Source organism: Monomorium pharaonis, chromosome 6 (assembly GCF_013373865.1).
Source record: "Monomorium pharaonis isolate MP-MQ-018 chromosome 6, ASM1337386v2, whole genome shotgun sequence".
In the NCBI taxonomy this organism is placed as follows: Eukaryota; Metazoa; Arthropoda; class Insecta; order Hymenoptera; family Formicidae; genus Monomorium; species Monomorium pharaonis.
The window spans coordinates 3,250,913-3,274,134 of NC_050472.1; the positions used below are offsets into that span (position 1 = coordinate 3,250,913).

The following is a 23,222-nucleotide window of genomic DNA, read 5'->3' on the forward strand; positions in this document are numbered from 1 at the left end:
TCGTCGCCGAGCGGGATCAAGGGAGCCGTGCTCTCCCGTGTTCCACGCTCTCTCGGCGATGCGCAGGATCCTCGCGGATATCTCGCGTCTGTGCTGCGTGCGTTCCCGTGCTTCACGCGCCGGGGCCTGAAGTTGGCTGTCAACGAACGCGGCCGGATACCCTCGAGAAAAGCCCTCGTTCGCGAGACCTCGAGGAGGGTCTCGAGCGAGGAGGAGCGAGAGTGGGACGACGGGAAAGAGAGAGAGAGAAAGAGTGTATGTAGAGGACAAGGGCCGAGCCAATCTCGAGAGAGGAGCAGCGGCAAGGAGGAAAGAGGTACGTCGCCTGCTCGGCGACGGGATTAAGGATCTCGCGTGTTCCTGTTTTCTATGCCCCTTGGATTCCATCTCGATCCCTTTATTCGTGCGCGCGTGATCTCCGACACGAGAGATCGTGCGTGTGTGTGCGCGCGCGCCATGTATACGCGTATGTAGGGATCCCTAGAATCCGCAACGCGCGTGTGCGTGTTTGTATGTGCGCGAATGCTGCGTGAATCAGCCGAGCGACGACGATGACGGTCGATCGACGGTTTCGACCACGCCGTTTCCTCTCGCTCACGTCGTCGCCCGGTTGTTCCTCGCTCGAAAAGATCGATACGCGTCGTGGTGTCGAGTCTCCTTCGCGAGACAGAGAGAAAGAGAGCGAGAGAGAGAGAGAGAGAGAGAAAATTAGAGGGGGGGGGAGAGGCCCGCCGTTGCCATTCCCGACGAAAATAGCGAACTAGTCCTCTCCTCTCTCTTTCTCTCTCTCTTACTCTCGCGACAGTCGCGACGATATCCTTTGGCCGCGTTTCATCCGGCATTATTTCACGTTGTCAAGTCGTAGAACGAATGAAAAGGTTTAGGAGGAAGGGGGGGGATACAGCATGGCGGGGGAGCGGGAGGTCACGTTCGATCGAGGACGTTTCGCGTCGCCGGTGGCATCGTCGGCGGGGAACGTCGAAACGGATGGACTCTCGTTGTCCGCGAAGGAAATCGCGACGTTGGGCAAGCGCGCTCACAACATCGATCACGGGACCGTGAAACTCGATCACGTATTTTCTGGGTACTTTCGGCTGCTGTAGCCTGTTTTCTTTCAATTTTGAGGTTATCCAGTTTGCGCAGACCGAAGTTCGAAAAACGTGGAGATGAAACGTGCACTTTCGCGATCTCCATGAAAAGTAGAGGCAAGGTAATGGTCTTAATTATGGACTCTAATTGTAGGTCAAATCTGCAAAGGCAAATGTTTTATACAGGGCGGCATGTATTAATCCTTAAAGTATGTCATGTAAAGAGATATCCTCTTGGTCTTTCCCTCTCTTAGAATCTGGTTGAATCTACCAGATTTTTAATTAGTTCAACATGATTCTTTTTTTCAGTGTAGATAATTTTTCTTTGAGCTCTAATATGTGCTATTTACATAGAAATTAATAACCGTTTCCAATGTTTGGTCGATAAATTTATACGAATTAATATAATGAAAATTGTTTTAAATGATTCATTATTGCGATCGTTACATTATGTTATTTTTCGTAAGATTTGATTTTGTTGTTACTAATAAGCTTTTTGATTATGATATTTATAAAATCCAATGCTGTTTTAAATATTATTTAAATTTATTTTTTATCCATTTCTTCTACATCTGTTATAAATTTAATTTTTTTAATATTTGGCTGATTATTTGTAATCCACTTAAAACATTAATATTATTTACATGAGCTATATAAATTGAGTAATTAAATATAGAGAAGAGAAATTGATAATAGGACTGGAATTAATTATCGTGATTAATTTTTAATAATAGCTTTGTGGGAAGTATGCCTGTATATAAATTTATACGATGTAATATAGTTAATAACTTTTTACGCTCGATTTTACCACAATTAATCTTTAGGAACATAATTTACACAGAAAATACTTATTTTTAATTTATTTGCAGCATTGAATTTATTTAGATACTAAAAATTATAATTAGTAAATTATTGTTAGGATTCATAATATTTTTATTGCATAATTGTTGCTGTATCTTTAATTAAATATCAATCTTATTAATTCTATAATTAGGTTTGGGTAATCGGTCAGTTGAAATCAAGTTTAGCTTCAGCTCAAGAATCTCTTGGAAGTTACTCTTACTGCTACCTATTTCATCATAAAAAAACGTGCTTAAACTCGTCTTCATTTCTAATTTGCATTCAGTAGCTCTTTAGTATGTCTCTACTACCGATGCTGCATACAGAATTTTTACTTGTGTTGCCATGTGCACCACTCTTGGTTTCAACATATAATGTGTATTCTACATGGCAACTGAAAAAGCATTATAATGCTTTTGTGATGAGATTACCAGACATTCCAGTTTTAGGGGGACACTCCTCGAATTGAACTTCATGTCCTCAGTTTGTCCGCGGAATATCCATAGTCTTTAATTATTAGATTAGAAGACTAGCTTTTTCAATGAACGTGATGCCGATTTCTAACTCAAAATTAAAAACAGAATGTGTTAAAACTACATCAATCATCTTAACACATTTTTTTAAGATAACTAATCAATTTGTAATTAAGTTGAAATCTAGACAAAATAAACTTAAAAAGATTTATACTTTAGATAAATATAATTAAATTTCTAAGCAAATTAAGTGTTGCAATTTTTATGTGTTATTAATAATAACTTAAAGAAATGTCAAATGTTGAAAACACTGTATAAAGTAATGCTAGTTTTACATATGGCTTTATCTTTTTTGTGTGTCAAAATATTTTACAAAGAAGTCAAAATTTTTAATTGAGGAAAAAAATTTAATGACCTTATTTTATAGTGGTAGAAAGAAAACTAAAAAGAGCTAGGAAATGAGAAAGCTTATTGACTAGCAATCCTATGGACCAATGTTGAGAATTCGAGGTTTGCAGACATTAAAAGATTTTTTTTCGTTTCGTGGGGGGCGATACCTGCAACGCATCGACGTGCACGTGCACGTGGGAAAACGAAAATCTCCGCTAACCGCGAGTTCCTCGTGTTTATCTTTTTTTCTCTCACTGACCCCCATAGCTCACTTCCGTTTATCCCATTACAGAAATTATCGATCTGTCACGTGTCTCGTCGAGACGGAAGAGTTTGCCGCCACGCAGCTGTGCATAGTGTGTCACGTGCATGTGTGTGCTAAAGCGAGGATAAGCCGAGGATAAGCGCGAGGCGTGGACTTCAGGATTTAGGATCACGAGAGCGGGACACGCGAGTGTAAAGAAGGATCTTCGCAACGTGCAGCACGGAAAGGAGAGGGGAAAGGGAAGGATCCCTGATAAGGTCGTCTCGGCTATGACGAGGACCGGGAGTCGCGTCGATCGAGGTTTGTTGATTGAAGCCGCGGATGCACGGATCGTCACTGTCACATTCATCCCATTGAATGTGGAACACGATCTCGCGGCTCTTCGCTAAGGGCAGCAGCAAGACCGCGGTGGTGCCGGAAGAAGCCGCACCGCCGCTGCCGACAAAGGACGACGGCGACGACGACGAGGACGACGACGAGCAACAGCAGCAGCAGCAACAGCAACAGCGCGCGTGCAACGGCGTCGCCGACGACGACGCGCCCGCAGACGGTACGAGCGCCGTCCATGTGTTCTACGACGCGGCGATGGATCGTGGCGCGAGTGCAGATGATCGACGCAGGCCTGCCGCCGCTTCTGCCGGTGGTGCCGCGGCGGCTGCGACATCGGCCGACTCCTCCAGCGGAGGCGATTCTTCTGAGCACTTCTCCGACGCCTACGAGTCCCGCCAGGTAGGCCCTTACGTCTTTTTTTTTTTGCTTTCTGGCTGTCGAGGCAAATAGAGGCCTGTCAAAGGTCTTATTGTGCCTCGCGAGGCCGGGAATTCTTTGAAAAGGATCAACCTCTATTTTTGAGTGAAACACGAGACGAATATGAAATACAGATGTTAGGAATACTCTATAAAAATAAAATATTGCAGTACTATAAATATAAAATAGAATGCAAAAGGGCAGGGAGGGAAAGCTGTCTTTTAAGATGCCATAAATAGATTTCTCGAGGAATTTATAGGACCCATGGATAAAGAGGATTATTTTCATCGCGGGATGTGGGACATTCGTGCGCTCCTCGTGTATTTGCGCACGGACGAGAGAGGAGGAGGGACGGACCGCGTAACCCTGCCCAGGGCAGTAAAGCAGCTATTCCTGAGCTGTGACGCTGTGACGAGTATGGCGTTCGTTTCCTGCGTGCGATGTTATTTATTGCGCGATAAAACTCGTCGGCAAGTTTTCTTCACCTGCACTGTGGCAAACCGCAAGGGCTTCTCCTTCGTTTAGACGCTGTTGCTTCAGCTTACCCGGCGCGCCGCGAGAACCGCCCGACGACGCGAATCGCGCGACGCACACTCTAATTATCCCTGTAACTTTGCCCCGTGCTAATCTCGAGCCGGTCTCAAGGGTCATTCTCTTGGGTGCTCGTAAATTCACCGGACGAGGTTTTTACGCGAATAGCTCCGGTTTTCAGGGAATCGTATCGATCGCCGTCTGGACAATGGATACGGCTTCGTTTATTGACCCGCGTGAAAAGGCTTTATTTCCGAGTCCCGATTTTTTAAAATTATAGTATATATATCTTTTCCTTTGATTCGAGTCTTTTTTTTAAATCGACCGTATTTAATGCACTATCCATACATTTATACAAAAGATTTTTTCACACTTTTATTCTTGAAAACACAGTAGCGTTCCTCTATTTGCAGACAGAATTATGTTTTATATTTTATATATGCAGTTTCTGCAAAATAATTTTATTGCTAAAAATAATTGTAGATTTTTATTTGGAAAATGATGAAACTGTTTTTAAAGATTGTAATTTATAATACAATATTGGCTATTATAAAATTAATATTTAAACATAGTGTTAATTTCAACAAATGATTCCAAAAACCATTTTTTTTAACATAACTGTTTGTGGATAATCAGCTTTGTTACAATCTACTCGTTAATTTTTAATCAATATTGTTATAAGTATAAGAGAAATAATTATATTCTACATGTTATCGGCATTTTACCTCGTGTTAAAAATCCTTGGATCAAGATCACGCCGGATACCATCAAATCCGCGTTTTCCTCGCACGCTGTTGCGCGAATCGCATAGCCAATCCCTTACTGTCGTTATACGATTTAACATTCTTTTTGCTCCGCACCGTTAATCCTGGCAGACGGCCTGCGCAATCCGTAATATCCGTGCCGATGAACAATCGATACCTGGCTATACGAGCGGTGTCGTTATCGACAATCACGTTTGGCACACGTTCAACGAGTATCATTTGTTCGGTCTAGCTTCTCAAGCAAAAATGTGTTGCCAATAAGATCTTTTTTTTTTTTTAAAAAAAAAGGTCAACTGAGGAAACGCAATACCTAAACTACACATTTACGTTATATACCAGGTATAAATCTGTTAAGCAGATTTTTTTTTATAAAAATGCGCGTGCGTGTTGTATAAAATATTGACGCTACATGAAATTGCAACCTAAGGCTGCTCTAAGGGATCAACACGCAAGGAGAAATTTATCGCGGTAACGCACTACACAACTGCCGCGTAAACTGGTTCTTTTCTTTTCTCAGTGGAAAGCAAGGTCGTTCCTGTTGCGTGCCGGCAATCTTATTTTATGCCGTAATTCCTCGCTCATTTTTTTGAAGCCGTCGCACGATCTCGCCGAGGAGGAAGACCCCGGCGACTCTCCCGCGTACGATCGTTCCGAAAGTAAGCGCGCAACCGCGCGGCGCGTTTTTACCACCGCGCGGTTTGCCGCCCGGTAGGTAGGAAAAGAGCGAGGATCTTATCGCACCCGTGCACTGCCGCGATCCCGTCTCGATCGTTTCCGTCGATTAACGTACTGGAAATTGAGCGCCTGATTTAAGGCGTGTCGGAGAGGACTTCTCCTCTCCTTTTCCAGCGCGGGCGCGGAGCGAGCTCTCCTCGCCGCATTCCTCGCCGTAACGGGCGGCGCAGCAATTATTATCGAATGTGCATTAAGAAGACACGCGCGTGTGCGCGGGTCTGTGCAATTAGCCGCCGTGGTTTCTCGCGCATTACACGTTCCGATTTCTACGTTCTTCCGAGTCTCAGATACGTTCACGAAAATCCGGACTGGCCTCCGCTTTTGCATATCGCGATCGCCGTTCAATTATATTCGCTCGAAACATTTCTGTAAATTGAAAATTTGATATTTATTAGAAAGAATGTTTATGTGTTAGAAAGAATGGTTATGACAACGTTAAATGTGTTGTAGCTATCTCGCTCTCGTCTTTTTTTCTCTACTTTTGCAATTTTTGCAATTTTTCAAGTTAATTTGAATTATAAAAATCTTGTCTCCAAAAAAATTATTAAAAGAAAACAATATTTATTTTTACAAGAACAGTATAAAAAATAATGCACATTATTCGTATTCAAAAAATTATAATATTGAATTATACCAAATTTATTGGCATAATTCAAAATATTTCAGTCCAAGAGGTAAAAATTTCAAAATTTAATTATGACTCATCTGTTAGATTGGTTGGGGTTTAATAAAAATCTCACTTCATGGTGCATGGGATAGGCGAAGCTTGCACCTGGTGCGCCACTGATCTTGAAATATCGTTCGGTCGACCGATCCAGATCGTGTTCAGTCACGACGTTTTACAATTACAAGCCCGAGACACCTGCATTCGCGTTGCGGACGACAGAGAAAGACGAGGCCTCGGCTACGTGCCTTGACGGCTCCTTTTAGAGTAATTACGTCGACCATGACACATACTCGGAAACGATTAATGCTGCAGGCAAAGTGCGTGTGCGTAGTAAGAATTCACTCGTGCATCCCGTAACTCGGATGTTTAGCTACGTGTATGCATTACTGTTACTTAAGGTATCTCATTTTACGTCGTAATAATTTTCAATCGTGATTCGCATTTCTATATTTTCAACTCAACTTTTAACAATCGTCCCCGTTGTAGAGAAGGAAAAGGCAGCGACGCAGTCGGTCGCTGGTGCACCGTGTACTTTACGTAATAACAGCACCTTATTCCGTGCTCGAATGGACGCCTTTAAAAAGCATTAATTGGTGAAAGTGACGCGCTCGCACCTGGCCCCGAGGATAAACGAAGCCACGTTTTCGAAACCACGCGCAAATAGGGAAATGCCGATGTGGGTGGCGAGTTCGAAAGCGGGAGAGTTCCGACCTCGTGCGAACAGCAAACAGCACCGTATTCGTGTGGCGTTTAATTATTAAAGAATGTGAATTTATTTGAATGTCTTGTTGATTCATTGTTCATGAAACGCCTGTTTCTTTTTATTTTTTAAATACTTCTAGAAGAGCTTCAGGAGGATAATATATCTTCGCGAGAAGTCCGAGACTCGCTCATGAAAAAACCACAGGGTACTGCCAGGAAAAATCGGGGAAACCTTGGAATTTTCAGGAAATTTATTTTATCTTTGAAAATTGTGGAATTATATTGAAAGTTGAGAAAATTTTTAATATATTACTTTCAAGTTTAAATTTAATCTTTCTTTTTCCGACAAAATTATTTCTTTTATTCTTTTTAATTTTTGATAATACAAAGTCGATTCTTGACAATCGATTAGCAATAAATACAGCGTACACATACATGTACAATTACATACATTCTCGCGTGATTCGCGAATTTTTATTAAGAAATCAATAACAATAAGAGACGGTACATTGTTCTAAATTGGCGTTGTGTTTCGTATTCTTTTATTTAATGAGTTGCATTATTGGGGACAAATCATTATATGCTATTCAGTTCATATTATTTCTTTTTCTGAAATTTAATACATTCTAAACTCAAGTAAGACTTTTCTCTGTATAATTAATAAAAGATACAATAAAATTATTAAGGGCTAGTTGTTTCAACTTCTTGATCAACTTACCTATTAGGTAGATATGTCTGTTTTTATTTAAGAAAAACAAAGATAGACATGCTAAAAGATATAATAGAATACATTTGTTTTAACGTCGCATTAAAAAATTTTCTAATTTTACTTAGAATTTTAAATAAAATTCTTGGAAAAACCGGCAATTTTTTACACACAAGATTTACGTACACACCCTGGAACACGGGACTCGCGAGAGACGAGAGAGGAGGGAGACGTCACCGGGAGCATGAGATAGGTTGTCGCTGCGTTACACGTATGTACTTTCATGTACAGCACCTTACGACGACGTCCTTCGCCAAGAGGGTAACCCAATACCCCGTGAGAAAATGATTCTGCCGTTGTTGTACGACAGCGGCGCATTGTCTCGCGGCACATTGTCGGATGCTTTCTACGAAAGGAAACGCGCTCCGGCGCTTTCCACGCGATCAGTGGTAGACCTCTTGCTCTCTCAGCCACTAGGTAACAGCCGTTTTTTTTTCTTCTTTTTTTTCGGGAAAGTACGGAAAGTTACGCGACTCGTCAAAGTAGTGATATGTAAAATGGAACAAAATCGTTCCGTTTTTCGCGGAAATCTTCGCGACTACGCCAACAGTTATTTTTATCGGTGCACGTCATCCGGAGGAATTATTTCTTTAATTAAATCGTTCTGCGTTATGTTTCAAGCCTGCAGCCATTGCTATTTTGAACGTGCCTCCGTTACGCGACGTATTGTATTTAGTCTCGTTGCATTCGCAGCGCGAATTGCACTCTTACGGCTGGAGCTGTAAATATTCTTAATTGCCGCTTCATTGTCTCTTTGAGAGTACGATTTCCCGAGCGAAAGTAATTATTCATTCAGTAACACGCCACTTTTAATTAATAAGATATCCGACAATACGAAAATTCCCTGCCGAGCTAGAATTAAAAAAAAAAAGAGTTCCTAACGCGTCGGATTGTTACGCAGTTAAAACGGCATTTAAAATATTGATTCGCTGAATAAAATCTGCGCAAAAATTGCATTTCCGAATAGTGAAAGAAACGCAATTGTATTTCGGTCGCTTAAAAGAATATCGAGATAATTATTTCAGGAGGGGGAGAGCCGTCGTTCTTCTTTTGTCTCCCCTTGGGTCGAGACCCGGTTTCCGCGCGAGGGTGAGGGTCAATCACGCTGGGGCCTCGGGGGACCGAAAGAGCCAATATCTCGATTCGCCGTTGCGTGCGTGTTCGTACACGTGGGCGTTCGTGGGTACGAAACGCAGCTAGCGCACACAGCTGACTCACTCACTCTCGCTCGAGAGTGGCCGTCTCCTTCCCAAAGCCGCGGCGCGGGGCCGATTCGCTCGCTTCGTAGTGTAGTGCCGGCCTCGGGACCGGCAGTTTCCCCGCTGTTGCTCGACGAATGGACGGACACCCCGAGTCGATTTATATCATTCGCGAATCGGTGATCGATGGTGACGTCGACCGCGGCGAAGGGAGTCGAGTTGGTCGGGCGGAAAATTCGCTTCTGTTGGAATTTTAAGGAAACTCATGGTCTCCGAAAAAGGAGACGGATTGTAGTGAATAATTGCATACGGACGTAGAGTGCTGTTTAATGCATTCGCGGCGGATGCGGAATGCAATTGCGGGTGTCTCGAGGAGTTGCCTTCTCATGCGAACAATCGTGTAAGTCGCGCGGAGAGTGACTCGTCATCTCGGAAGTGCGTATCGATCCGCGAGAGATTCTCGCCTCGTTATCTCCCCGTACCCGGGATCCACTACGCGGTTGTAGAACAAGTGCAAGTCATGGAACGTCCGCCGCAATAATTGGCGCTATAATTTCTCCGTGGCCGACGCTACGCACACGGTGGATCCAATCGGACCGTGCGCGAGCACCGTCGGAATTCCATCGCTATCGAGGACAGATGCTGGACCCGCGCCATCGCGGGAGAATCGCGTTATCGGGGAGGAAGGATGCGACGTTGCTGCATCCCCGACGCAGCTATTCTCGACCGTTGCGTTCCGCTCACGTCTCGTTGATTATCAATCAACCTGGAAAGAAGAAGACATCGTGAAGCGGAGAGAACTCGACGGCGAATAAATATCGCGCTTGCTAATAACGTCGCGCCGCGAAGTCGGTCGCCGAAATTAAATTCTGCTCGCCGAAGTCGGACGCGCTCTCCCGGAAGTGAACGCTGCATGCATAGTTTCGCGTGGCAGAACTACGACGAGGCACCGGCGAGGACTCGCGGGGATATATCGCATTACGAAGTCACGACGGTTCACCTGGGAGATAAATCTCGAGACGAGGCTGAGAGCGTGATGAATCCAAGCGTCGCGATTAATTTATCGCTTATAACGCGGTCGGGAGTTTTCCTTATTGATCGGATTGAATTCGGATGGGAATCTTTCCGCGATGAGAAGTAGAGCGGAAAATTTTTCATCAGCCAAATTTTTCATCTGAGAGACGTGATGTGCTTTTCAATTTGAATCCTCACGACTCGGGGCCTCGAGGAGCGCGCACCGAGGAGAGCCTCGCGAGAAAACGGCGGCGGGATTGTGTGGCGAGAAAAGGCGAGAATGGCGAGCGAGGTGATGCTGGCGCCCACGCCGGCGCCCGCGACGTCCATACGGGAGATGGACGACGTCAGGGATATGGTTAGAAGCGCGACCGTCACCACGATTTACGTAAGTCGGCCTCCGTGCGTGGATCCCGCGTTCGGTTTTCAGAGTATTGTTTTCGATTTATATCATCCATACAAACCGGATCCTTTCGATCTAATAGAATCAGCGTATTAATATACACTATATAAATAATTTTATACTCCGAGTTTAGCTTGTTACTGTAAAGGCAAATTAAAATGCTTGTATCGATAAAAAAAATGTATATAATCTTTGAAGACGAAAAACTGTGGAAGCAGCTACAGATATGAAATAAAATTGGAAAATTATATGTTTATAATTTTTAGAAACAAAATACTCTACACTGAGAAAAGAACTTGATAACAATAGTGAAACCTAGATGACAATTATTTTAGTGAAATAATCATAAATATTCAACTCGTATATTTTATAATATTTAATAATCATTTGATAAATATTTAATAATTGATTGGTTACTACTATCGTGTTTAATTATTATTAATACAATTACTACAAAAAACTTTTAATTGAAATTAACTCATCAAAGCTTGGTTATTATTATAATTCTTGTTTCATCTTAAATATTTATGAAAATGCCTGGAGATAATAAAGGAAAGTTTCGCAACATTGTCGTACCACCGTACAATTTTTTTTTCTGAACTTGCGGTTCGAACTCGTCGCTGTTTTCCTTCTCGGATACGCATTGCCCCAAGTCGTAGATCTGCGGTTTTCTCTTGCCGGGAGCACGTGCGCCGAGATATGTCACAAGCTCGCGTGAATTAAGGTGAAGAGGGGAGGGAGGGGTGGCGGTGGCAATATAATCCGCGGTTATTTTATATGCGCTCTCGGCGTGACGAAGGACAATAGTGCCAAGGACAAGATTTCACTCCCGAACCATAATCGAACGATCATCGTCGTCGTCGTCACGGGCGGTGAACAGCGGCACGGAGAGGAAAAACGCGCCGCGCGTCGTTCAGAATCCGCGCGACGCATACTTTCGATCTCGCGGACGCGCTCGATCGTCCCGCGATCTTTAATCTTTATTACACTGAGAAAAAAAATGTTAATTTGACTAAATTTTTCAACTAGATTAAATTTCTTTAGTTCAAGTATTTATGCAATTAAACCTAAATATATAAAAAATACTTGAACTTCAATTTAAGTATTTATATATTTGACTGATGAAATGCACAAATAGTGTTGAATTGAATAGAAGAAATTTAATCGAGTTGAAAAATTTAGTCAAATCAACAACTTTTTTTCTCAGTGTAGGAAATTAAACGCGGAATCGGGTGTCGCTCTTTTATTTAACGCATATATGTATCGTACCTTTTCTGATCGACTCGCGGAAGAAGGGGCGTAATAATATAACGCGGCTTCCGTGGATCGCGATTTGCGACACGCTCCGGCGACTTTTCGCCGCGGTGGAAGTCGCTGTCGACTCGTTGCACAACTAATTAATATAGGCCGATCGCGGAACGAACGCGGAGATCTCGCAGCCGCGCGCGATCCAGTCGATCGTTCGCAGCGATACGAAACTACATCGAGTCTTGTCAGAGTTGATTCGCGAGTGAGACTCGACGTTGCGTATCGTCTGAATACCGTGTTACATCTGTCGGAAGCGGTTCACTCGCTAGCCAAATGATCTGTCTCTTAAAAAAAAAAAATTTTTTTTTACAAATGTAAGAACTATGGATGCCTTGTCGGGCGAATAAAGAAAATTGTTTTCGTATCTCTTAGCGTTTCCCTTCAGTTCGTACTTTCGCGTCGTATTGCCGAAATCGCGTGGGTCGCCGTGGAATGGCACTCAACTGCCCACTCGGTAATTCACGTTTGATATCGCACGTGCGACTTATCGATAAATCGTAACTCTGTGAAATCGTTTCACGCTTACGTAAAATTGTAATGTAAGATACGTGTCCCTGCGCCAGGTTCCCTTTGCCGCACGACTTCTCCGCGGGAAATTTCGTCATCCGGGACATCTTTGGTTCAGGACGGCTTTTACTTTCGCGGCGTTTTGATTCTACACTTGTTTTTTAGAATATGCAAGAACGTGATGGAACGAAGTGTGATGTCATGTACGCGGATTTTATGTAATCTGTAGTAAACGTGTAAGTGGAGCAATCCTTTTAAAATGCATCGGCTGACTAAATACTGGGAATTAGACTGCGAAACGTATATCGGATACAGCTTGTCGAGTTCGAAGTTATATCTAAGTTTTTTTGTTGGTAAAACCAGTTTCGGTGCGTCAAGCTGTGCGAACTTCGTAATTTCATTTACTGCAATTTAAGATTTTATTTTAAAACTTGGAAAATTGCGCAAAGGGAAATTATCACGGTCGTTCTTCAAAACGTTCTTACACATTAAAAAAACAGTATATGTATTTTTTCTGTATCACATACACAATTAAATAATAATGTATGTACTAATTTTAAGATAGAATTACTAGAATAGAGTTTATTAATTTAGTTTACAAAACGAGAAGAGACTTGATGAAAAATATTTCTTACAAAGCTGTATATACATTTTTTTTTACTTTTATCTATTTTTTAAAACTGATTTCTTGTCCTACTTTTTATTTTTCTAGATAACACTTAATATAATTCAATCCGTTTTAATAGAAAGGAATATTAAGAAATAAAAATATTACGAATATTTATCGCGTTAATGGCAGAATATTCAAATATACGCAATGTAACGATTGCACAAAAGAAGCTTTTTTTCTTCCTCTCATTTTCTGTTTTTATGACTTTCGTGGGCGAATCGAGACGTGAAAAGTAAACGATTCCGTATTTGGTGTCTTTCGGGATTATTTGTTAAGATCGACATGTGAAGAACGAACGTGCGCGATTCCATGCGGCGAACATAAAGTTTCGATCGACGGATTGAAGAGAGAAAGTGCACGGTGAAAGAAAGAGAAAGAATAAATTGAACGCGATTTCCCTTCCTATCGTATACGAAGGGTCTCTCTTTCTGACACCTTTCGCCGGCTCTTTCCAACTTTTAACTTCACTCGGCTCACGCCCGCGTTTCCTTCGAAGCAACTTCACACAGGGTGGCGCATTAGCACTTGACGTTTCTCTTGAAAATTAATTAATAATTCAGCAAGCCATTAAATAATCTCTCGAGCACATCGCAGCCGACTCGAGAAACCGTTAAGGCGATGCAATTGTCAGTGCATCGTTAGGATTATTTGTAGTGGAAAAGATTGATCTTTTAATCTCCATTGAGGTTATTCTAATATAATCTTTTAATATAATCAATTCATTATTATTGCGCGTTAAACTTATCTCACACAGCGGACTCGTTACAATACGCAAGGCTGCAGCACAATTCGAAATCAAATTACTCTACAAATTGTAATTGTAATCATTAAACGAGCTTTCCATTATGTTCTCGTCAGAGTGCTACATTCGACACCGTGAAAAATAACTGTATAATCGACACCATTTCTCTGAATTATTCGTATCACCGGTTACACTTCACTTTATCGGTTTATTAATCGACGGACTGCACTTCCTCTTAATATCCAGCTAGGAAATAAACTCTCCGATAAAAAAAGGCCATCGATTCTTCGCGCGTTAATAAATGGCACGATTTCTATCCCTCGACACGACGAATCGCATATAATTCTTTATAAAGATCTTTCTCAGGTCAGTTACTGTATACGTGTACATCTGCTCTCTTAGTGTGCGCTTCTTTTTGTTCGTTTCGTAAAAATAAGGGCTGTTGGAAAATGTTACAATTTTGAATCCGCAATTTCTACGCTATGCGACACATGAAATTTACAGGATTCTGTGAATGATACATGTTTTCCGAAATGAGCTTAAAGCGGCGCGCCCGCTTATCCTGTGGTCTTATCGGCCGACTGCAAGTCGGGCTCTGGATGTTTAATTTCCACCTTCGGTTTCTACCTGCGCGGTCGCGCATTCTTGCGCGCGCGCGTGCGTGGGTGCGTGTGGGTGTACAGCACCGGTTTGCGATCGACTCGACATGCCTTTTCTTTTAAATCCTTGGGAGGATGATAAATTTTCTGAGGGGGCGTTCAGATCATATATATTTTCCGAGCGCGCTCTCCGCTCTTTTCGCCGTCGAATAATATTATCGCAACGTCTAACCTCTGCTAACGTGAACTCGCGTTTAAATTTAGGCGCGCGACGCGGAGAGACTATTTTTCCGCCTATGGTGAATTTTTTTCAATTATGAAGTACGATCAGATTCTTTTTATAAACGTCTTTTTTATATCGAACGTCGGTGCAGTTTCGGAAGTTACTCAACCTCCGCAAGGTAATCTTATCTCTCCTTACTCCCCTTGTCTTATCTAGAAAAAGCATAATCCGAAACTGAAATTGATCGCCGTTCTTTATCTACTCCGGTCGTCGCGGCGGTGTTTGCACAGGCTTATCACCGTCGTCCGCAACGAGTTATCCAGAACAGGCTGTGTTACAGTACGTTTGCATATTTGCTCAAAAGACGACGCGAAATTATTACGTTGACCGCAACTATTGTCCCGCGTGAAATGCATACATTTGCGATACGTATGTACTTCATATACAACGCACGATTCGCCTTTGTTTGAATTGTGTTGAATATAATTTAATGTCCGAAATGCGACGGATAGAAATTTACTGTCTTATGCGCGTGTGCGCATCTCGCAGACAATAAATATGAAATATATATTTACAGTTTAATAAATTGCAAATGCATATTTAAGTTTATTAGGTACATTTATACAATTTGTCTCTTGATGAAAATAATTAAATAGTAATACGTATGCATGCGCAGAAAAAAAGTCTCAAATCTACAATTCTCTCATATATAAGCAAGAATATAAATCTTTGTTAAAAATTGACAATTTTAAACAAACATAACTCACACGAAGAAAAATATATTTATTTTTATTCAAAATGATTTCTATAAACGCAGAGGAAAAAATATCGGACAAAGGAATCAAGAATTTTTTATTGTTATTATTAAAATAATATGTCCTTTACATGTATTGCAACATTGAAACAAAAATGTTTTCTCGAAATTTATAATTAACTCTTTAAAGCAGATTTTATATTCATGCTTAAATATGAGACAATAATTGTAGATTTTTTTCTGTGCATTAAATGCAGCTGCACTGCAGCAGGAAGGCGTGAACTCGGCGGAAAACGTGATGCAAATGTAAATAAGTGTACCGTGGCCGGCGACGGAAATGCAGGGTGCGCCGTGACTAACGTTGCTATTGAGAGCTACCAGAAAATTTTCAAGACATCTTCAAGCGTGCCTGCTTGTTGCGTCTATATTTAAACAATTTCTAAAGTATGTTCTACTGAAGAATACTGGGAGCAAAAAGAAAGAAAGAGAAAAAGCAAAGCGGTATCGACACCACACAGATTCCAATAGCGCGTTTTTTATTTTTCTTTTTTAAATAGTATCCGTCCTGATTTGGCTTTTGATTTTATTTGCTAAAGAAATGCGTACTACAATAACAAATTTATTAATACTCATTCAGGTTCTAAATCTGTACAACTTAGGGCCACTTGCACCAAATTAAAATCTGATTAATTTAATCGTTGATTAGTCCATTGGAGTTGACCAATCGTATTTGTCGTTAAGCAAAAGTAACAAATGCGATTGATTAATTCCAATGGACTAATCAACGATTAAATTCATCAGTTTGGTGCAAGTGGCCCTTAGTAATTGCATATATTTACGCATTTTACATTCGCGAATATATGCAACATATATGTTACACTGTACGTTTTTACGTAAGTTAATTAATATTACCGTGCCGCGAGATTGATTAAAACTAAATAGCTGTATTGTAAATTAATCGGTTGTTGAGTGACTCGGCATATTTTGGCTACCATGTCATAATTAGTTTACGGGGAGCACCCATGAATGCTGCGAGCGCGAAAGTGGCGAAGATCTCACATAAATCACGAAGAACCGGCCTTAATTTGCGAAATTGTAAGTGTATCTAATTCGTTTGTGAAATTCGCCGATTATAATAGCGATACTCTCTGCAGAAGCATATACTAACAGTCAAGTTAGTTTGGGAGTTCGCGATTTCACTTTTCCTCTGACAATCATTACAGTTGCACAAAATCTTTAATGTCATTTGTGCGTTTAACTTTTTCTCTAAATTACAATTGCTTTATACATTAATTATCTCTGTTAATTTAAAGTTGAAATTCGAAAAAAATTAATTTCTTTCAATTTCTTTTTGCAGACTCCGATATACGTGTGATTTAGATAAAAATTTAAAGGGATTTGTAAATGTAATTGACAAATTTAAATTCACGTCTTTTTAAATATCTAATTAAAAAAACAAAGTCTTATCAATTTATTGTATTATATATTAATTTATTGTCTCAGAAGCTTGTTTACAAGTTGAAAGCTGAGGCTTAAATTTATCAGTTATCTTTATTTAAAAATCTGTTAAAACCTTTGTTTGCACGTTCTCTCTAACAATAAGACACCCTACATATATCGCGGTCAAAGGGTTAACCAGACGTTCGAAGTGCTTGTTAATACGGCAGTTGCCGTTGTCGCGGACATCGCGGAAGCGGCCCCAAAACGGACCTTCGAATATACCACACGTCATGTGGAAACGCGCGAGTAGTCGTCGTCGGTGACGGCTCTCTGCCGGGATCCGGGGCTCTTTGAAGCGTAAATATAGCGCATAAAACGACGCGAAGGCTTTACCGCTAAGTGAATGGCGGTGAAGCCCTCTTCTCTCTTTCTCTCTCTCTCTCTCTCTCTCGTCCCTTCCGGCTTCTCCATCAGTCCGTGAATTAATCGCGAAAAGTACCGCACATGCGTGTTTTTACTCACGGATGTGCACGACGACGTTATCCGCGAAGAGTTGAGATTATTTTCGCGTGATCTGCGCCGTCTTCGTTGACACCGGGCGAACGCAGATGACTGCTGGATGAACGTTAATTATCGTCTCGCGAGGAGAGGAAGTCGTGCGCCGGGCGTAACAAAAATCTTTATGGTGCACAATATGTATAGAAACATGCGCCGCGTGTGTATAATGATATGCGCGAGGCGTACGTGCCCCGTTCATCGTACGCGCGCACGCACGCATTCACTTATGCGCTCGCGCGCACGCACGCACTCGCGGACGGGAAGAACTGCGGTTTTATTTCGCCGAGCGGTAATTCAGGTCATTGACTCATCGACGGGAATATTTGTTGGACGTCGTTGAGAGTGGGACAGGACAGAGAGCAGACAGACAGACAGACAGACGGATGGGGAAAGAAGGAGAGAGAGAGACACGGAGAAACAATTCTGTTGTATCATATTTTGGGAAGATGGGGGCAGGAAGAGTACACACACGGGGCGCATTTATCTGTGTAACGTTGGTAAAGTGATGCTCTCGAGAGACAGAGAAATAAATTGGCCGTAATTCGGGAGGGTACGGCAAACTTTGCGCCTGCCAGAATATTTCTGTAATGAAACAGCAAAGTAACTCAAAATATATGTATATATACATATAGAGAGAGACAGAGAAAAACAAATTGGCCGTATTTCAGAAGAATAGGTCATATTAATATAGGTGTTCTATAAAACGGCATACTGATGATTAAAATCAAAGGTTAATTAAATAGTTATTAGAACGCCGAGAATTAAATGGGATTAACTTTTCGAATGAAGCTTCAGCGGGATAGATAATTAAATTTTCAGTTTTGCACTTTTGTTTTACCTTTTTTTTTGTTTTCTACAGTTAATTGCCAATGGGGAAAAAACTGCACGATTTTTAAACCGTGCATTTTTTCGCGAGGAAAAGAAGAACTTGTGAAAGATGATATATTTCGATACTGTCCTCTCGAGATTGCGGTGCAGCCCATAACTTTTGGGTCGTTAAACCCTCTGCAATTAATGGACGTGCTCAGACAGTCCTCACTTAAACGATCATTGCCTTTAATAATAATAAAAAAAAAACGATGAATGATAAGATCGCTCGGGATTTCCCGTCGATTTATTTCATATTCCTTCTACAGCCTAGTTCTTTCTCTACGGAATCATCTGTAGCATCTCCTTTCTTCTTAGGCCAATGAAATGTTTGACGAATTTTCTGTCGAAGATCTGTCGAGTTTTTAATTTCGCTCTGTTAAAAGTTCATCTTCTCACGCGGCTTTAAAGAATCGTGATATTCTACCTGAAGACTATGCTTTACACGCGAATTCCTGAAAGTTATCAAATCACTGTTAGTTCCATCACCCTTGTTACACTCGACAAAGTGTAATTTTTAATATTCTCCGAACTCCCGCTTCTGTAGAGCAGAGATGTCGCTCGATCGATGATGCTTTCATTGCGCCCGAGTTCGAACGTCTTCATAAACGGTATCGAGATCGAAAGGATTAATCAGCGGAGAAATATCGATTGGATGAGCGCTGTCACTTTTGCCTATAGTTGTTTTGTCCCTCCTTGCTCGTTGTCGTATCGTTGCACTGAGAATCGAATCGCTGCGACGACGTCATTACACCGCGAAATCGGGGGATGTCGGTCGTTCCTGCAATCCTGCCGCGGAGGAAAGTAGAAAGTCGCCACATGTTTACAGATCGTACATGTTAATCGGACGTGAAACGCAGGTGCACACACGCGACTTGCTCGCGGGAAGTCGATCGTTCCAAACGAGGTCCTCGTTAACGAACCTTCCATTAACGATTCCACGAAAACGTTCCTCGCCATTCGATTCGAACGTGGCGCGTTAGAATTCGATGGAAACCGAGGTCTGAGTAATTCGACAATTTGCTTTTCTTTACATAATTAGAGTAGATTTTAAAAATAATTTTAAAATAAACTAGAAAAATACAGAATGTAATTTTTTTTTTCAGATTTTATTTTCGGATTTCCATAAACATAAGAGAATAAAGAAATCGCAAGTGATTTAAGGTAACTCTTTGCATTGTAAAGAGGATAATTTTGTAGCTGCGAATATATATATCGCGATTTTATCTATGCGAAACAATTCGAATCGAGCTCGTTGTTTCGAATTGATGATTCGACGATAAACAAAGCCTCTTTAGCTTGAAATTTCATCATCTCCAATTTAGCCCATTGCACGGTATGCGCACTTCGTGGAACGCGTTTCGGCTGGAATCTCTATCAACGCATTTTACGCTTATCAAAGCGAGCGTTACGTCGTCTAGACGCCACCGTAAATTTAACGCTGGTCTTATCAATCTATTCGTGAGCTCTTTATCGTCAACGGTAGCAATTCTAATCGTCACAGTTCACCGCGGCGTCATCTCACGTTTCTGCTGCGGTTTCGAGTGTCGTCCAGAAGAAATTCGAAGGTATGAAGTCTTATCGATCGCCGAGGAACGCCGCCGCGATTAGATATCGTGTGTTTTACGCCATTTATCGCCGGATTTAGAAAGTTATTTCAGTAATTCGTTTGTTTTTATAACTGCAATCTTAAAGGTCGCGATGATTTATCGGACGTTCAAGTGCACCGGGTGATAACTCTGGGTGATAACTTTGTTTCTGAAATTGAATAAGTATATACGCGTTCCATTTGAGCACTTAAATATTTCTTTTAATTGGTACATTTTATGTAGAATGTGCAATATTTTGAAGCAGATTATCATCTTAAAGTGTGTATTCATACTGTTAATTAATCTAATTATCCACCGCAATTAAGGAGATATTTTTTAAGTGTTTATTTTTAAATTTACACACATGTAAACTAAACACGTAGTTATATCAAAACTTATAGATATTCACTAAATCTGTGCAGGTAGATGTGTAAAAGCGTAGAAAAAAAATATGCAGCAGTTTTCCATAAAAAAAAATTCTCAAAAATAGGCCTACTTTTTCACGCTTTAGAATGTTCTCTTAAATGACATTTTCCTAAATTGATGACTAGCTGCATTCGGGATAACTTATTTTGTCGCTCACCTCATCATTGTATTACAGAATTGGTTAGATTGAGGTTTCACGGTGACGCTGTATTTCCAGCGACCTTGTTACAAAGTTGGAGCACACGCCTCCCGTTCCCTTTACCAGTGACAGCGGACAATTTCGCTGCACGTGCACCCTGTGCTATTTCGTTATCGCCCTAATACGTAACCCATCGTTTACTCGGGATTACTTTTGTATCTCATTCACTCGGATCAATCCCGTTTATCTAATTGTTGAGCGACAAATTTAATTACCTGGCTGCTATAAAATTTATATCGGCCACTACGTATAATTTCTGCTCAATAAAATTAATTGCGTACAGTTGAATATGATCTTTTATCCGACGAATAAAACGCACTGCAAAAATAAAAAACACTATTTTAATTAGTGAATATTTTATAACTTTATAATATGTAAATTTTTTTCGATTGTACCATTACAAGGCAAAGCATCTCTTTATTAAATTACGATTTCTTTGCATTGAAACGTCCTTTGTCGCCGCCTCCGCCTTTCCTATTAAACGTTACGACGGGTGTGTGCATTTCATTCAATTGGTATCCAATGGAACTTCCATTTCGCCCATGAAGCGTGTCAGCAGTCGCGTGTCTTTCGCGAACATGCACTTAAAATCCCGATGCATTGTTTCCTTCGCACGAACGCTTTGCACGTTTGCAGTTATGCGGAATACAAAGCTCGTTCAATTTACTTCGCAATCCACGGTCTTCCTCGATCGCGCAACGAAAAAAATTCGAGCTAATACCGGAATCGACATACGTCTTTGTTTGCGTATCGGGAGAGAATCAATGATCGGGCGTGAATAATCACTTTCACCATTTAGCAACGTCGAGCGCGAGAGAGATACCTTCGCGCCTAAACGCCAAGTGGCTTTAACGAGTTTTATGGGACGAGATGTGCGCTCTCTCGCAGCCGCGATCGCGTCGTTGCTGCACGAATTTATCGTCGGCCATATCTACGATGACTCGGGAATGACTTCTGCTTATTATTGCTAGACACGTAGGCGTTTCTCATGAGAGTTACCACGCTCCTCCGTAATTAGCCGCGTGAATCAAACGGCTACATGGCTGCTTTTACGACGAGCTCCTCGCCGTCGCTGTTCATTAATAGATTCGCAGATGCGCCACGTGTAAAAGTGAAACGTTTGGGGATAATCTCTTAAATTGTTATAAATCTTCGCGTTGGTGAAGTAGCAAACGAACAGTAACACACTACATGGAGAAAATTTTATAGTAAAAATTACTATGGAATTAAATAATAAGCGTGGACCAAGGAAGAAATTACGAAAATGTTTTACTATGTTTTTCATCAGATTACCATAGTATTTACACTACTTATGGTATAATTTCTTCTTATTTCTTCTCGGAAATTTTTTTTATGTTCCGTGACTGCTATCATACATAATTTTTACTATAAAATTTTCTCCGTGTAGTTACATTTTTTAAAAAGAGAATTGAATATATCTAATAAAATCCAAAAGAGAAGAATGATAATTAAACATTATCAAAATTGTCATCTAGTTTTTCTCATTTTTATTTCAACGCGCCGGGTATTGGTCCCTCAAAATTCATCAAATTAATACCATAAAATTTTGTCACCGACCCTACATTATTACACCCGTGCCTGTTTTCGCTTGCACGATGTATTTATAATAGTTGAAGACTCATCCCTCATAGCGCGGCACGGTTGATGAATGGTGTGCGGTTACGTAACGTACGAATACGTAGATTACGCGATACCGTTAATTATGTATTGCTCGTTAATTATTTCCACGCATGAAATCGACGGGACCACACCGCACACACGAGTCGAGGTAAAAAAAAAAAAACTCACTGTGCACGGCAGAGTCCTGATGGAACGATCGTGACCGTGGCGACTCGACGGAGCACCCCGCCTTTTCCGCGTCGAGGGGAACGTCGGATGGAAACGGTAACTTTCCTGCAAGAAGCCTTCGGCCTTCCACGGCCAAATCGGCCATCATCGTCAGGAATTCAGGCCGATCGACTAACGAGGCGCGTGATCGCTCGTGGACTCGATCGCCGATGATTCTTCCCTCCTCACCCTCCCCTCGCGAGACGGACGCGAGGAGGCGAAGAAAAACGGACTGTCGATGCGCGGAAATCATCCGCTGGAAATTTTTAATACAGCGCGCGCCCGCGCGCACGTTTAACGAAGTCCATCGTAATTTACTGCGTTAATTACGGACGAAAATGATGATTATATAAGTACGTCGCGGTACAGTTAACCCAAGCGGGATAGCAACCGTACACGCAGTCCGCGATATCGCGATGCGGTAATACACATTGCCGAGGGGGGAAAAAAAAGAAAGAAATGGTCGCTCGCTTTATCCAAGTTGATGGCCCTCTTTCGTTTCGCGTATGCGCACCAAGGTTATTGTATATTGAATAATTTATATAACAATACGTTGTGCCCAGCAGTTATACAAGTTTTTAGAAGAACACTCCAAAACATGTTAATTTAATTTTTTTCTACATAATTGCAATTTTTTTTATTCCTCATTTTATATCATTTTTCTTGCGTTATTCCCGCATTCTTAGTCGGGAATCTTAAATTTTCTTGTCAATCAATAATCCGGAATATATATAGAATGTACCGTAATCCGTCCTTGGCCATTGCTCGCAAGAGTAGAAAAAGCGCATTCCGGTATCGGCCGACGTATCGATGCATCGATACGTCGGCCGGCCGTTCGCCTCGAGCGCGTTTCCCTTGGGTTGTGCAACGTCGGCGACCGCACGTAGCACCGTCGGTCAAGCCCGAGA

The 23,222-nt window shown here is 41.5% G+C and overlaps 1 protein-coding gene across 8 annotated transcripts in view; it reads left to right on the forward strand.

Annotated features, from left to right (window-relative positions):
* The first annotated feature begins 225 nt into the window (after positions 1 to 225).
* Positions 226 to 23,222, forward strand: part of LOC105838861 (patronin) — a 62,553-nt gene continuing 39,556 nt past the window's right edge. For 6 of the 8 annotated variants that reach the window (XM_012684749.3, XM_028190694.2, XM_036289110.1 and 3 more), the window contains exons 1-2: positions 226 to 316; positions 3,084 to 3,785. In XM_012684749.3, coding sequence (XP_012540203.1) covers positions 3,414 to 3,785 — 372 coding nt within the window. In that variant the 5' untranslated portion in view covers positions 226 to 316; positions 3,084 to 3,413. Of the gene's footprint in view, positions 317 to 1,125; positions 1,211 to 3,083; positions 3,786 to 6,462; positions 10,570 to 23,222 lie in introns of those variants that run through there. The other 2 variants (XM_036289109.1, XM_036289114.1) reach the window with 2 other exon arrangements.